This window comes from Vombatus ursinus, unplaced genomic scaffold (genome assembly GCF_900497805.2).
Source record: "Vombatus ursinus unplaced genomic scaffold, bare-nosed wombat genome assembly UNPS02014772.1, whole genome shotgun sequence".
Classification (NCBI taxonomy): Eukaryota; Metazoa; Chordata; class Mammalia; order Diprotodontia; family Vombatidae; genus Vombatus; species Vombatus ursinus.
The window spans coordinates 33,314,638-33,332,339 of record NW_020954550.1 but is presented as its reverse complement, the minus strand read 5'-3'; the positions used below and the strand labels follow the sequence as shown (position 1 = coordinate 33,332,339).

At 36.7% G+C, this 17,702-nt stretch overlaps 1 protein-coding gene across 1 annotated transcript in view; it reads left to right on the top strand.

Moving 5' to 3' along the window:
- C7 (complement C7) overlaps positions 1-17,702 on the top strand; it is a 62,871-nt gene that overhangs the window by 28,668 nt on the left and 16,501 nt on the right. The window contains exons 9-15 of the mRNA XM_027863363.1: positions 1,013-1,126; positions 3,047-3,213; positions 4,619-4,847; positions 5,902-6,073; positions 11,337-11,424; positions 13,231-13,363; positions 14,615-14,803. Of these exons, the coding sequence (XP_027719164.1) occupies positions 1,013-1,126; positions 3,047-3,213; positions 4,619-4,847; positions 5,902-6,073; positions 11,337-11,424; positions 13,231-13,363; positions 14,615-14,803 (1,092 nt within the window). The remainder of the gene's footprint in view (positions 1-1,012; positions 1,127-3,046; positions 3,214-4,618; positions 4,848-5,901; positions 6,074-11,336; positions 11,425-13,230; positions 13,364-14,614; positions 14,804-17,702) is intronic.

Sequence of the window (17,702 nt, the reverse complement as noted above, 5' to 3'; positions counted from 1 at the left end):
CTTAAAAAAACTCACTCACAGATTGTCCTTACGTTGTTTTAAGAGGTCATCTTCTTCTCCATTTTAAAAGTAATGAAAAGTGCTTGTTTTTCAGCCTTACAACTGAATGACAACATTCAAAGATTAGTCATTTTGTGCTCTTTAAATTAAATTTTTTCTTTTTTTTGGCTAGGCAATGGGGTTAAGTGACTTGCCTGGGGTCACAGAGCTAATAAGTGTTATATGTCTAACGCTGGATTTGAACTCAGGTCCTCCTGACTCTAGGGCCTGTGCTCTATCCACTGCACCACCTAGCTGCCCCTAAATTAAATTTTTTTAAAAGTGCAGATTTATTTTTATTTTTTGAATTTTAAATTCTCTTCCTCCCTCACTCATTGAGAAGGCAAGGGAAAAAATTTCAAATGTGTGATTGTGCAAAACAGATTTCTGCATTAGCTATGTTTTTTACAAAAAGCAAGAAAAAGAAATATGCCTCAATCTGCACTCTGAATCAATCAACTCTATTTGAAGGTGGATAGTATATTCCTTTATGAGTGCTTTGGAACTGTGGTGGGTCATTGTGTTGGTCAGAATTACTAAGCCTTTTAAACTCATCTATCTTTATAATATTGCTGTTACTATATAGATTATTATCCTAATTCTGCTCACTTCAGTTTACATCAGTTTAAATATGTCTTCCTAGGTTTTCCTGGAACCATCCACTTTATCATTTCTTATAGCACAGTAGTATTCTATCATATTCTTATACCACAACTTGTTCAGCCATTCCCCAGTTGGTGGGTATTCTTTCAGTTGCCATTTCTTTGCCATCATAAAAAGCACTACTTCAGATATTTCTGTAAATTTTAATATTGCTTTACAGTTTACAAAATATTTTTCATATGCATTATTTGATTAATTGAGATGTCCCAAATAGTAATGGTCATAAAGAAAAAGAAAAACAAAACAAAACAAATGAAATTTTTAGTTAATACTGAAAGTTAATTATATATATATATGTATTTTCTTCTAGATTTTAGCTTTCTTGCCATGAAGGAATGTACCTCACGAAACTTGAATCTTTTCTTTGTTAAAATATCTAAGCAGAAATGCAAAGAACTTATTGAGTTATTAAAGTTGACTTCAGGTGAGTTCAATGCCTTCATCAATGTGTTCATTAACTTAAAATGTTTTATAATATGATCAATGTCTGTAAAAGTGCCATAAAGAGGTGAGCAGTATGTATTCTCTTTATAATTCACATTCAATAATTGCTAGAGATATGTCATATCCAGTTTTTCTAACTGAAGGTAAAGGAGTCAGTTTGTTGTACGCAACATTTTCTTTCTGTCTCTGTTTCTTTCTGTTTCTCTGTCTCAGTCTCTCACATTCTTAGTGTTTATTTCCTATTTGGAATTTTTTAACTTTTGAAGGAATATTAAACTTGGTAGAGCTAAAGAAAAATGTTGGCTACTCTATAGCCAATGAACAGGAATAATCAGGGACCCTTGTTTAGGCCAGAGTGATGGAGAGTTAACCCAGTATATGAGGGCACTCATACCCACAAGCTTCTTCTGTTAATCTTTCCCCTAGTACCCTTTCTTGAATAATCTACCTTATTAGGTTAGCATTGATAGCAGATGTTTGCTGGGTAACAATGGAGAATATGTTAGGTCAGAAGATTCCCAAAAGATCACTAGTTTCTTTCTCTCTTCTAAAACACAAGTGAATGAAGACAGATTAATAATTGGAATAATTCTTTATAAGTTAAAACATACAATTCAAGCTGGAACAATAAATTCATCAAACTTTTTATTCTGTTCCTATTGAGGTCCCATCTCTATGAGGACTTGACACATTCCTTCTGCTGACCAATGTTTTCCTTTGAAGAAAGTATATTCTTGTCCTCTCTTCTGGGCTTGTTTTCTTCCTGTCAAATTCTTATAATTTGGAGAGATCTAATTTGTCATACATTTTGGTGTACTGGAGGGCATTGGGCCATAGAAAGCAGGGCCCATCATTTGTGCCAGACCACCCTCAGTGTTTCTGCTTTCTATGGTGAGTTCAATGAGTTCTCAAGCTTCAGCTCCCTCTGGTGTCCTTCCCTTCATAGGAGTAATTCCTCAGTCTGAATTCCTGCACGCAAACTATAGGTCTGCCTCTTGTTCTTACCCTGGGACCTTTCCTACAAGAGATTTTAAATGTACTTTCATAGACGTTTTTCCTTTCTTGGTTTTCATCTATTTAGATACATCCTTTCTTTTCTACTGAGGGACATTGTGGCTTAGTTGATAAAGAGCTGGCTTTGAATCCAAAAAGATTTGGATTCAAGTCTTACCTCTCCCAAATACTGGCTATGTGACCCTATACAACTCAGGTACAGGCCTAGTACTAGTATCACTGAGTTACAGAGTTTGTACGGTTTAGTTTCGCATCCAAGGACGTGTGTAATGTTGTATCGATTGTGTCTTTTGCTTGTTCTACCATCTGCTCCTTGAAGGACAAAACTGCACATGAGCACGGGTTACCCAAACCCCCCAGAGCACAGAGTTTCTCTATTGCATTCTGGTCCACCTTCTCACAGTCCAAGTGAGAGTGAGAGATAGTTAGCGAGATGGTCTCACAGCTTGATTTTTAGTCCATAGAGAGTGGTAACTCCTCTGACAGGAGTCTGTCCTCTAGTCTCAGTCAGCCAATCATCAGGCGTTCCTTGTGCCTTTCAGCAAGGTGTCAATGGGCATATCTATAATCTAGATTGAGAGGGCCTTTAGATGCCTCCTAATCAAAATCCATGACCTGTGATTTCAAGCTAATTTGAGAACAGTGATTCCACTGATCAATTCCCTTTACATCAGAAACACTTTGAATCACTAATGAGGCTACTCCTTTCAAAGGTTCAGATCACAACTCATTTTGTGTTAATTAAGATGTTACTTATACTTACATTTTGTATGTTATACTTCTGTAATTCTGAATGCTGTGCATTTTTTGTGAATGCTTGCTGGAATTTTCATTTTATATGCATTTATATATCCTTACTTGACATTTTTAATTCCTTCTTGTATAGGAACGAAAGACAACTTGCTCCGTGGTAATGCAGTTGTCCAGGGAGGAAGCTCAGCTTTGGTAGCTGGTCTTAGTTATATAAATGTAGATGATCCTGCTGGAAATAGAGCCCGGTATGCTTCATGGGCTGCAACTGTGGGACGGTATCCCAAGATAATAAAACAAAAGGTAGGTGATGTTTTACTTAAGGCAGCAGGGGGCAGATATGTTTATTTTACCAGTAAAATGAGATGGTTAAACAGAGACTACTCTAATTAGTATCTCCTGCAGTCAAATTCTGCTTCATACAATAAAATGTATGCATACACAATAATAAAGAATTGTAGATATGTTGTCATGTGTGCTCCTATTTTATCAGGAAAAGTTTAATGCTAAATACAGTGCAAGGGAAATTAGCCACAGAATTTCTATTTCTAATCATTAGCTACTTTTGTTTGGGTTTTTCCTTGGCCCTCTGCTCAAAAAGAGCCAAGGCCTCAGAGAGCAGGTCACTTGGCCTTGCCTCCTTCCTCCAAGTGGTCTAAATCTACTGTATCTATGGCAGACTGATGTGTATTTCTATTTTTTTTAAGGCTCTCCAGGTACAGAGATTCCACAACCTTTATGGGCTTCTCATTCTTGAGTTAAACCAATCATCCTTCTAAGTCAAGCTATTTATTCCGCTAATTGAGGTCTTGAGGTATAGAGGAAAAATACTGGGTCTGAAGTCAGAAAACCTAGGTTGGAATCGTGGATCTTTCACTTGGTGGACTCTATTTGTTCAAGTAACCCCATTCCATTCCATCTCCTCCAACATATTGTGCCCTCTATCATCCCCACTCTCACCTATCTTCAATGTCTCCCTTTCAATTGGCTCATTTCCTACTGCCTACAAGTGTGCCCATGTTTCCTCTGTCCTGAAAAAATCCTCACTTGATGTTAATGGGGGTGTCAGGTATTATTCTTCTTTTGCATTTGAGGTCCATTTTCTTTTGTTCTTCCCTTGGTGGAAATGGAAAGCTGCTGGATCACAACTTCCTCATAATCCTTCTTCTACTTGAAGGCATTCTTTTCTCTTTCTTCTTATAGAGGAACCACCATCTCCTGGCTCATCTTGACTTGTCTGAGTTCTCATTAATTTTTTTTCCTTTTAAAAAAATTTTTTATTATTAATTTATTTTTAGTTTTCAACAATTACTTCCATATGCTTTTGAGTTTTAAATTTTTCTCCCCCTCCCTCCCCACCTCCCTTCCCAAGATGGTGTGCAATCTGATATAAGCTTTACATATACATTCCTATTAAACATATTTTCACATTAGTCAAGTTGTAAGGAAGAATTAGAACCAATAGGAGGAACCATAAGAAAGAGGAAACAAAACAAAACAGAAGGAAAAAATAGGGCAAATAGTATGCTTTGATCTGCATTCAAACTCCATAGTTCTTTCTCTGGAAGTGGATAGCATTTTCCACCATCTCATTAAAATTTTTAAAAAAATGAATTGTTGTCTTTTAGATTTAGAAAAAGAACAAAGCAGAATTAGCAGGCCATTTCCTAGGGCAATGCATGTGTTTAACTTGTCTTGACCTTTATAGCTCACACCTCTATATGAGCTCGTGAAGGAGGTTCCCTGTGCGTCTGTCAAAAGGCTATATCTGAAAAGAGCCATTGAGGAGTATCTGGCAGAATTCGACCCTTGCCATTGCAGGCCTTGTAAAAATGGTGGCCTGGCAGTAGTTGTGGGAACCCAGTGCCAGTGCCACTGCAAACCTTACACATTTGGTGCTGCATGTGAGCATGGATTCCTTGTGGAAAGTCAGGAAGGTCAGTATTCATTCTATTTTCCTGAAGTTATTTTTGGCACTTAGGCATCTGACCGTAGCTCTGGCAGTGTTTGGTGGAGATTGGTAGTACTCAGTCTGTATGGAGAAGAGAGAACTTGGTGTTCTTGTTTCCAGTTTTAAGAGAGAAAGCATGTCTACTTCTTCTCAAAATCTTTCCCCTCAGGGGTGTCTCTCTGAAGAGAATATGGTACCTAATGACCTCTCTCTTCAAGATGGAAGGCAGAAGATCAAGGTCTCTCCTGTTTTTCAGGTTCTCACCAACTCCACCACTCAGGCAGACCTGGAACTTTGGATCATTAATCTCCACCAATCAAGAGAATCTTATACAAATGAATTTTGGGGGTGTAGTTACATTCCTCCAGTGTTAATGAGAGGAAGTGTAGAGGGTAATCTTAAAAGCATGACTAAGAATATGGGGATTTAGATTCTAGTTCATCCTTAACCCCCACCCCCAATCACTTATTGGCTAAATTACCTCAAGCAAGTCTTTTAAGCTCTCTAAGCTCTGTTTTTTTCTCACTGGGACAGCGTGTCATAATGCAGAGTATTACATAAAACTACTTTGGCTCATAGTGGGTGATCAATAAAAGCTTGTTGATTGATTTATTGCTTACAAGGAATGCCTTACTGGGTAGAGGAGTAGGCAGTGATATATTTGGAAGTGAAAGTAATTTAAGAACAAAAGACATCAACTGAAATTTGAAATTAATAAAGATCAAATGAAAGCACTATGTACTTAATGTAAGATCTTACTGTAATTGCTACTAGGGTGGAGTGAGCTCAGTGTAACTCTTCTTAACCAGTGTGAGGGACCATATTGGATTGTCTGGAAAATATCCTCTTAATGCAATGTATACAGAAAAATTATTTGGAAATAATTGAAGGTCTTCAATTATATGTTCTCTCCCAGCCCCAAGTAAATGAATAAACTAGGGATATAAACTTAAGGTCTGAAGAATTAACCCTAAAATTCAGAAAGCGTTTACCCTTATTGAGGTATCACATTCTTACCCTACATGTCTCTTGACCAATAGGAATTGTTGATGGAAGATGGAGTTGCTGGTCTCCTTGGAGTACTTGTATGGCAGGGAGGAAAGAAAGGAGACGAAGCTGTGATAATCCACGTCCTAGTGGAGGTGGCAAATCCTGTATTGGAGAAGCATTTGAAACACAACCTTGCCAAAATGAAGAGTTGGAGCATTTTCGGTAAAATGAAAACAAGTCTTTTGAACAGTCTTTGTGTGGAGCACAGTATCAAAAACATAGTAGTTATTCAAATAGTATTTTCTTATTTATTATTTTCTTCTTATTTTTATGATTATTAAGGTATAGTGCATAGCGTACTAGATCGAAGTTGAAATTCTACCTCAGACATTTACTAGTTATAAGTCACATAACTTTTCTTTGTTTCTGTTTCCTTATTTGTAAAATGTATGGAGGGTCTTGGATTTGATTGCTTCTAAGGTTCTTTCTAGCTGGAAACTTATACTATGATTCTATAATCTTGTCTAGCCCTTTCCTATTGCCCTACCTTTGCATACAGTGTTCCACATGCCTGGAATGATTACCTCCCACATTTTTGATGATTAAAATCCTTCTCTTCCTTCAAGGCCCTGTTTAGGAGCTACCACCATGAAGCTTTCCCAGGTTTCCCTTTATAAGTGAGCCTTTTGTCTTTGAAACTCTTACATGCCTCTCTTCAGATTGCTTCTGTGCCCTCCTATCATAATATTAATTTGTGCATTTTTCTGATATCTCTTATTAGATTGATAACTCATTGAGGGCAGAGACTATGTCTTGTTTCATCTCTATATTCCCTCTGTAAGGCCACCACAATTCATTGCCCATAATAGGTGGTTAACCAATTAACTATTCAACAAGTTCCTATTATGACTTTTTGAGTTCCTACTATGTACCAGGCTCTGTGTTAGGTCTTGAGGATACAAACACCAAATAACAATAGCCCCTGCCCTCTAGGAGCTTACATTCCAATTAGTGAATATTTGTTGCATTGAATCAAATGATAAAAAATTTGAAAACAGACATCTGGCTTATGTGAATAACTGCAGGCAGGGTAAAGTAGGGTGGGTGAGAAGTCCTTGTGTAGTCAAATTAACCAGTATTTATTAAATGCCTGATATGTGCAAAACACTGTGGTTTCCTCTTCATATGAACATACCTCAAGGAATGAAATTATCCAGCAGAATCCATTTGCACAACTGAATAGGGAGAAGAGGAAACTCACTTGTCCTTGAAAAACTGGGAGAATCTCTCTAGTAGACAGTGAGTATACTAGCACAAACTCTACCAACTCTCCTTCCCTTCCCCTTTCCCAGTTTGCAAGTGCCCTGGGCCAAGCTATATCAAAAGAAGCTCCATGAATAAATCAAACTCTGATCTTGTCCTCTTTCTTCCATATGGCATTGCTCCCCTTTTCCCTGGTGAAGCCATCCTATGATTCAAGAAAAAACAGGAAATTGGATACTTAGGATTGGATCATTTTAGTTGGTGAAAAGGAAGCTATAATTATTGCTGGATATGTAAGAAGTAAACTTACTAATTCAAAGGCCTTTTGTTGAACTACAGCATACTTTTTGATGGACTTGCTTCTGTGGGCTCCTAAATGTTCTGCCCAACTGCAACTACTTCACAAGTTTTTCAATAAGGAAACGTACAAGGATATAGAATTTTAGGGCACACATTCCTAGGAATAAGTTTGGGATGTTGCAGTTCCTTATGGGATGATGGGCAGAGGGGCCTCTGTCTGCATCATGTAGCTAGCACCACGTATTGTCTTTTCCAATCTAATGTTAGTCTAGATTCAGCATGGAGGAGTGAAGGGAGCATTGGACTTAAGAATAAGAAAATAGGTTTGAATCTAGGTTCTTTACCTATTAGTGCTGTGACTAGGAAAGTCATTTTTAAACTTGTAGCTTCCTCATCTGTAAAATGGGCACAGTAATATGTTCAACTCCCTGTCTACCTTTAGGGATGTGTGTGTGCATGTCTCTGTGTGTGTGTGTGTATGTGTGTGTATCTGTGTAAAGTACATTGGAAACCTTGTAGTGCTATAGAAATGTAAATAATGATTATGCAGGGGAAAATTCTAGTGAATGAATCTGAGAATTCATTCTTATCTGTCCAGGAGGGTGAGCAATTCTGACCAGAATGCAGCTTGATTAATCAATTCATTCATATTTACCGAGTGTCTATGGAGTACATTTTCTACCAAGGTCCCATTCTATGCCTCAGCATGATGCAGCAGTGACTCTGGGTGCTTGAAGTACTGTGCTAGTGGGACACAGGCACTAGCAAATGCTCTAAGGCTGGAAAGACTTTTAGTGTGATCTCAGTGACAGCCAGTGCCTATTGTCTGAGGAACAGCATAGCTAAATATGGAAAGGTTCATCACTAGTAGACTGGACCTGATGATGATTTTTTTTCTCTATAGCAACATATGAAATGGACAAAAATAAAAAAAAGAAATGATCTTTGGTCGTGTGTGACCCTATTGCATTTCCACAGAGATAGTGGGAGGGTTGTCTTGAGACTCACACTGTTTTAGACTAATTGTAAGTATTGATTTAAATGGGAGAGACAGAGACAGAGAAAGAAACACAGAGAGAGACAGAGAAAGACACACACACACACACACACACACAGAGAATCTTTGTCCAATAACCAACAATTGATGTAATACTGAAAGAAATGAACCATATAAATATTGACATTCTCATGATAAATGAAACCGGAAGTCATAAGGAAATTTCTGAAAAATGGAAAGAAGTCTCACAAGTTTTCCTTAGAGACGAAAGTACAGTGCCTTGGGCACTCCTTCAGTTGGCAGACGTGGTTTCACCATGTGAACAAAGACAAAAAGATAATTTCCTGGGACCCTTGGTCACCTTGTCTTACATGAGTGCATGGTGAGCATAAGCAAAAGACCACTGTGGAGACAATGGCAGCTGGTGCTCCAACATCTGTTGCATGACACAAAGCAGCCAAGTTTATGAAGAACTTTAACATGATTCTCCAAACCAAATTAATATGCACCTTAATATTTAGTTATTATAATGTGAAGGTCAACAGGTATGAAAAACATGTTAAAAATATGGTTCAGTATTAAGAAATAAAAGAGGTCAAAGATTTATAAATTACTCAGAATTCTGATATCTAAATACATGAACACTTTATTTTGAGAAGAGAATTGGAGGGAACTGGAAATGGCAAGTACTGAACAACACGATAAAAATGTAATTTACTCTACATTAAGAGATGGGAAATGGCCAGTTACTGACATGGGAGCAGTTTCTAAATTAACTGTTTGGAGGCAGGCAAACCATGACCAGCAAGAGTCAAGGTCAAAATTAACATCAAATTAAAAGAAAGTATATAGATGAGAAGACACTAAATATAATTACAACTCCAACTTTACCTAGTTAAACTAGACATTGGCTCTGAAAAAAGGGGGAAATAGTGCATTTAGTCAGATTATCACTATTTCTTACAGAACTGGATAGAATGAAGATAACAAGGTGAGCTACACTTGAGAACTGAATAGCCCTTTCAGTGATCCCTATCTAGGGATGAAACTCCATTTAGCACCAACATTCCTCTGGAGATGTCTTGTGGCTAGAAATCACTGAAGACCATAATATCTTGAGAATCAAAGTTAGAAGTGACTGCAAAGGGCAATTGAGAGATTTGTATGGTAGGTGTGAATAGGATACATATTTCTTTCCTTTTTTTTTTCTTTTTTTGGCTAGGCAATGGGGTTAAGTGACTTGCCCAGGGTCACACAGCTAGTAAGTGTTATGTGTCTGAGGCCGGATTTGAACTTAGGTCCTCCTGAATCCAGGGCCAGTGTTCTATCCACTGCACCACCTAGCTGAAGGGTACGTATTTCTAATGATGACTTGTGTACAAGAAATGTCTTGAAAAGCATCACTTAGCAAATACACCCTTGGAAAGAAGGTAGGGCTGGTTAAGTCATGAGAAGGAGGGATAACAAATCACAGTTCAAACAAGGGATGCACTGGGGCCCATAGTCAGTTAGTTCTAGTCAACAAATATTTATTATATGTTTACTATGTGCTAGGCAATGCTTAGGGATACAAAGAAAGGCAAAAACAATCCCTGCCTTTGAGAAGCTTACATTCTAGTGAGGAGACAAGACCCACAGGAAGGTCATCTGCACATTGAATAAATTGTCTATTGATAGAAGATTTATGGGAGGACATAGAAAAGAAATGCATATGATGAGAAGGATACCATGGGTTCTGATATATATTATTGTATATTATATTGTATATATATTATATATATAATCAGTCATTTATAAATGACATCACAGATTTGCTAAAATATTGAAGTATCAATTACATAACAACTGTGTCAGGAGTTGGGTTAGTTGATGATGAGGCACTAGATTCTGTTACTACTTTCTGCCTTGATTCAGTCACAGAATCTCAGACTTGTAAGTGATGTCAGAGGTTATGGTATGTTTTATTTATTTTTTAAAATTTAATAGATATTTTTCAATTTTAACAAAATTTAATTTTCTCTCTCTCTCATTTGCTCATTGAAAAAAAAAAGAAAAAGAAAACCCATGTAACAAATATGCATAGTCAAGCAGAAAAAGATTTCCCATATTTGGCTATATCAAATATATATGTATATATGTATACATATATATATGTGCATGTGCATGTGTGCATGTGTGTGATTCTGTTTTTGTTTGTTTTTTGGCTAGGCAATGGAGTTAAGTGACTTGCCTAGGGTCATACAGCTAGTGAGTGTTATGTGTCTGAGGCTGGATTTGAACTCGGGTCTCCTGACTTCAGGCCAGTGCTCTACCTACTGTGCCACCTAGCTGCCCCTGTGTGTGTGATTCTGAAGCATGAGTACATAGCCTCTCTGTTAGAAGGCTTGCTTCATCCTTGGTCCTCTGGAATTGTGGTTGATCATTGTAGTTGGTCAGAGTTCTTTTGTGTTCCAAAGTTGTTTGTCTTTACAATGGTGTTGTTATAAATTGTTCTCCTGGTTCTGCTAACTTAGCTGCTCTTTATCAATTCATACAAGTCTTCCAAGGTTTTTCTGAAATCATTTCTTTCATCATTTGTTACAGAACAAGAGTATTCCATTATATTAATACACCATAATTTGTTCTGCCAGTGGCAGTACCTCCTTAGGTTCTAGTTCTTTGCCGCTAGAGATAAAATAAAAGCTGCCATAAATATATATTATATATTTGAGACCTAAAGGGACTATTCTAATACATCTTTCTTTACTTCCTCATTTAGTTTGAAATATTTTGATTTTGTCTTGTTAGTTGTCGTATTGCTGTATATATATAAGCATATTCCTTTAACATGCAAACAAAAGAATGCGTTAGTATGGACAATAACTTATACAATCTCTGCAGAGTTACCTAAATGATGATAAAGTCCTTTTCTGTTCTGCTTTCTAGCTTGATAGAACCACATTGCTTTGATATGTCTGGAGTCCCCACAACTTCCTGCCCATCACCACCTCCCTTGGAAAATGGATTTGTTCAAGTAGGTTTTCAGTGTTTTCTTTACACTGAGTCTTTTCTTTATGTTCTGGCCATGCTGCTTTAGCCGTAGTTCAGTTGCACAGAATCATAAAATTTTTTGAGTTGAAGAAGACCTTGAAGATCATGTAATTTAACTTCTCTTTTTACAGGTGAGAAAATCAAGATTCAGTAGGTTAAATAACTTGTCAGAAATCCCAAAAATCTTTTGACTATGACTCCCAGTAGTGAAAGTTTTACTAACCCACATAATCTCTCCCAGCTAGAAGTCCATCTCTTTCAGAGAAATAATCCACAAACATTTATTGTGAATCATTCCCCTTGTCCCCCTTTCCTCCTCTCTCCTGTGTTCTCTTTGTTTCTTTAACCAATTTGTGATTTTTCTTGCATATCAATTACCAAGCATTTATTAAGCTCCAACTTTGTGATTGACACAGTGCTAAACACTAGGGATACAAAAAAAAGTGAAGTCAATCCCTGCCCTCAAGGAGCTTACACTCTAATGTATAGTAAAGAGAATAAAAATTATCCTTCCCCATTTCTCCCCTGTCCAGAAATGTAAGCATATCAGAGGTCATGTCACTTAAACCATAAAGTTACAGTCAGATTTGTAAATGTAAAAACATATATCCTTGGTACTGAGAATAACTTTTCCCCCAGAAACATGTCAACTAGGCAGTCCATTCTGGTTGGACTATCCCAAGGAAGCTCATTAGGCAAATAGACCTTTAGCTAGTGGACTGTGAGCTACCTATAACTGTACTTCAGACATTTTTGTAGTTAGAATGGGAAAGGGAGACTTGTCCTGAATGGACATACTTCCTACTTATTTGATAACATGGGAAATTGCCTTCTCTGCTTTTGGTTCACATTAAACCAGAAGCTTCAACTTTTTAGGAAACCTATTAATGATATTTGAGTCTTTCTTACTTCTCAACACATCCACAATGTTGCCAAAGCAAATAGTACTCACATCTTTAAATGGTGCTGTGATTGATGTGGGCCCTTCATCAGGGCAGGTACCAACCCACTCCCATCATTTTATCCTCAATGATTCTTGTCCATGTTCTTCCATACACTTTTCGTTAAAGATGCTTAGGGTCTTCCTATAGGTCATTTTTGCATTTTGTGAGTATTAGTGTAGCACCTAGGTTGCCTGATTGCTATCCTTCACTCTCACTATACCCCTAAATTCTAGCTGCAGAGGTACCTAGATGGCACAATGGATAGAGTCCTGGGACTGGAATCAGGAACACCTAAGTTCAAATCTGGCCTCAGACACTTTAGTAAGTTCCTGTATGACCCTGGGCAAATTATTTAATGTCTATCTACCTCAGTTTCTTCAACTGTAAAAATGGGGATCATATTAACACCTGTTACCTAGGATTATTGAGAGGATTGAATGAGATCATACTTGTAAAGTACTTATCACAGTGCCTGGCACAGTAGACATTTAATAAATACTTGTTCTTTTCCCTCATTCCTTTCCCCCTTGCTATATGACTGACTCTTCTTTTTTGATTGTACATTTTCTGGGTGACAATATTTATGCCAATTCTCGCACATATGGCTTTATTGGAAACTTGCCGTAGCCTATTTGTGTCCATCTTGTATATATGTACACATGTAAATGTATATGCCTATATACATATAGATATAGTATACCTAACGTATCTATCTACAATATACAGATAACCTATTTTCTCCCTTAAAAACATGATTCTCAAAAAAAGAAAAAAAAACATAATTCTCTGCCCCTTCCTCATCCTACCCCCTGCTTCATATTCTGAGTTTTCCTTACTTTGTTCAGGATACAGGTCCATCGTTTCCAGTTGGAAGAAGTGTGGTTTATACATGCCAGGAGGGATATGCTCTTGCTGGGGACCCTGTTGCCAAATGTGGAGAAGATTTAACTTGGCTTATTGGGGAAAAACATTGCCAGAGTATGTAATCTTGATGATAATGTTCTACTTAAACCTGGAAATTACAGTTGGGGCATATTGAAGAGCCACTGGGACAAGTGGCTGCTTATTCTGGGTCCTGACATCATTTACTTTGGAAACTGATTTGGTCCTAACCCAAGTTCAGAGCTACTCTGAGTAATCCTCTTGGGGACATTCTGCATTGCAGTGGATGCTGCTAGGTCGTGGGGTGGATAGAGTGCTGGATTTGCAGTTAACAAGACCTGAGTTTGAATGCTTCTTTAAGCACTAACTATGTGAACCTAGGCAAGTCTCAAGTTTCTTCATCTATAAAATGGAGATAATTATAATACCTTTCTTACAAGGCTCTTAGAGGATCAGCTGAGATGATATATGTAAAGCACTTGGCAAACCTTAAAGTGCTGTATAAATGTTAGTTATCATTATTAATTTATTTAGTTCTTGGAGAATTCTTTAACCTGCTAGAATATTAGCCAAATCTCAACTTAAGGTTCCATCTGAGCTTGTATTGCAGCAACTAGCTGTTTCACAAAGTCAGGACAGCAAAATGTAAAGAAAAATTTTTGAGTTGGCTAATGTGATTTGTTGAAAATCCTAGGCAGTGAAATGCATGATATATTAGTTCCATTACAAAAACATACAAGAAATAGAGCAAAATTTTCCAAACTATGGCTCAGTGACTATTAGTGGTACTGTAAAACTTTCTTATGGTTTTTATCATTCTTTTTCATGCTTTCTCTAGCTGTGTGTTTCCTCTCTTTCTATGTGATATATTTTCACCTTGAGGACCTGGGCTAACAATGGTAAGTAGGTCATAAGGGATGGAGGCAGAAGAAAATGAACACTTGACAGCCTTAGGAGTTATGATGATAAAACTGTCAGCTGAAAATTTCCAGAGAGTAGAGTTATGTTAATCTTCTGCAAATATACCAGAACATGGCATTAGGCAAAATCTCTGTGGGAGATCACTCAACTAGAGAATTTGAGATTTAGCTAATTTTGCCTTTAATGGGTAGGCTGACTTTTAGATCTCTGCATTCATCAGTCTTATTTAATTAAAATTTTCATTTTACTTCTAGAGGAAGAATATGTGTCTTGGTCTTTCAGAAAGTTCTCAAGAGTGAGTTTCCCAATCCTACTCTTTCCTCCACTCATGAGCAAGAACAAATTAAAAATATCCATGCAACACAGGACTGTGATAGTTTGGAAATTTAAAAACCCTTACATTCTGCAACTTTATGCTCTCTTTAGAAATAGGTTGTGTCTTGCCTGCCTTGGAAAAAGGTCTCCAAAGTGATCCTAAGAAACCTTTCTATGAGGTTGGAGAGAAGGTGACCTTGGCCTGCTCAGGAAGCATGATATTGGAAGGCCCATCTCTATTCTCATGTGGCTCCAGTCTAAAGTGGTGGCCTGATATGAATTCTCATTGCAGATTAAAGGGTAAGTTGTTCTATGTTTTCAGTGATTCTAGTCCAGCAATTTAATTAAATTCAACAAATTTATTAAGGGCCTACCATGTGCCAGGCCCTGTGTTAGGTGCTGGAGACACAAAGGAGAAAAATGAAGTCCTCTCTGTCCTCAAGAAACTTACGTGACCTGCACTTCTAAAGCAGGAGGAATCCATTTTACCTACATATTTTGGTTCATGTTCAAATTGCCTCAACTTTGGTCACTTTTTTTTGAAAACAGTATTTTATTTTTTCCAGTTACATGTAAAGATAGTTTTCAACATTCATTTTGTATAAGATTTTGAGTTCCACATTTTTCTACCTCTCTCCCTCCCCACCCCAAGACAGCAAGTAATCTGATATAGGTTATACATGTGCAATCATGTTAAACATATTTTGTCGTCACTTTTTGCACTAATGAAAGTAATTTTCAACATTCATTTTTTAAAAACAATTAATTAATTTATTTTTAGTTTTCATCATTCACTTCCATAAGATTTTGAGTTTTAAATTTTCTCCCCCCTCCCTCTCCCTCTCTCCTCCTACCTCCCTAAGACAGTGTGCAATCTGATATAGGCTCTACTTATACATTCATATCAAGCATATTTTCCATTAGTCATGGTGTAAAGAAGAATTAGAACTGATGGGAAGAACCACAAGAATGAAGCAATAAAACAAAACAACAAAAGAAAAGTAGAGCAAATAGTATGCTTCCATCTGCATTCAGACTCCATAGTTCTTTCTCTGGATGTGGATGGCATTTTCCGTAGTGAGTCTTTTAGAGTTGTCTTAGATCCTTGCATTGCTGAGAAGAGCCAAGTCTGTCATAGTCAGTCATCATACAATGTGGCTGTTACTGTGTATAATGTTCTCCTGGTTCTGTTCATTTCATTTAGCATCAGTTCATATACATCTTTGCAAGTTTTTCTGAAATCTGCCTACTCATCATTTCTTATAGCAGAACAGTATTCAATTCCATTCAAATACCACAACTTGTTCAGCTATTACCCAGTTGATGGGCATCCTCTCAATTTCCAATTCTTTACTACCACAAAAAGAACTGCTATACATACTATTTTCTCCTTCTTTTTCTTTCTCATGGTTTTTCTCTTTTGTTCTGATTCTTCCTTCACAACATGACTAATGTGGATTTATATTTAATATTATTGTACATATATAACCTATGTTGGATTGCATGCATCGAGAAGGGGAATGGGGAGGGGGGCAAATCTGAAACTCAAAATCTTAAGAAAATGAATGTTGAAAACAAAAAATAAATAAATAAATTTTTTTTTTAAAAAAGAGCTGCTATAAATATTTTTGTATATGTGGGTCCTTTTCCCTTTTTTATGATCTCTTTGGGATACAGACCTAGTAGTGGTATTGCTAGATCAAAGGGTATGCACAGTTTTGTAGCCCTTTGGGCATAGTTCCAAATTGCTCTCCGGAATGGTTGAATCAGTTTACAACTCCATCAACAATGCATGCATGTTCCAATTTTCCCACATCTTCTCCAACATTTATTATTTTCCTGTTTTGTCATGTTAGCCAACCTGATAGGTGTGATGTGGTACCTCAAAGTTATTTTGATTTGCATTTCTCTAATCAATAGTGATTTAGAGCATTTTTTCATATGACTATAGATAGCCTTAATTTCTTCATCTGAAAACTGCCTGTTCATATCCTTTAAGCATTTATCAATTGGGAAATGACTTGTATTTTTATAAATTTGACTCAGTTCTCTATATATTTTAGAAATGAGGCCTATATCAGAGACAATGACTGTAAAAATTGTTTCCCAGCTTTCTGATTTCCTACTAATTTTGGCTGCATTGGCTTTGTTTGTGCAAAATCTTTTAAATGTAATGTAATCAAAATTTTCCACTTTGTATTTTGTAATGTTCTCTATCACTTGTTTAGTCATAAATTCTTTCCATCTCCATAGATCTGAGAGGTAAACTATTCCTTTCTTTCTTAAATGGTATCACCCTTTATGTCTAAAGCCTGTACCCATTTTACCCTTATCTTGGTATACAGTGTAAGATGTTGGTGTATGCCTACTTTCTGCCATACTATTTTCCAGTTTTCCCAGCAGTTTTTGTCAAATAGTGAGTTCTTCTCCCAGAAGCTGGAGTCTTTGGGTTTATCAAACAAGAGATTACTGTAGTCATTGACTATTGTGTCTTGTGTACCTAACCTATTCCACTGATCTCCCATGTGCTGCTTTAAATACAGTTTTAGATCTGGTATGGTTAGGCTAACTTCCCTTGCATTTCTTTTCATTAATTCCCTTGATATTCTTGACCTTTTGTTCTTCCAGATGAATTTTATTATTTTTTCTAACTCTATAAAATAGTTTTTGGGTAGTTTGATTGGTATGACACTGAATAAGTATATTAATTTAGGTAGAACTGTCATTTTTATTATATTAGTTTGGCCTACCCATGAGCAACTGATATTTTTCCAATTATTTAGATCTGACTTTATTTGTGTGAAAAGTATTTTGTAATTGTGTTCATGTAATTCCTGGGTTTGTCTTGGCAGGTAGATTCCCAAGTATTTTATGTTTTCTCCAGTTATTTTAAATGGAATTTCTCTCTTTATTTCTTGCTGCTGGGCTTTGTTAGTAATATATAGAAATGCTGCTGATTTATTTTATTTTATGTCCTGCAACTTTGCTAAAGTTGTTAATTATTTGAAGTAGTCTTTTAGTTGATTCTCTAGGATTCTCTAAGAGTGATAGCTTTGTTTCCTCACTGCCTATTCTAATTCCTTTAATTTCTTTTTCTTCTCTTATTGTTAAAGCTAGCATTTCTAGTACAGTACAAAGACCATTTCTTAAGGAAGGGTTTTGTTGTTGTTGTTGGTCTGAACCTCTGCAATTTCATCTA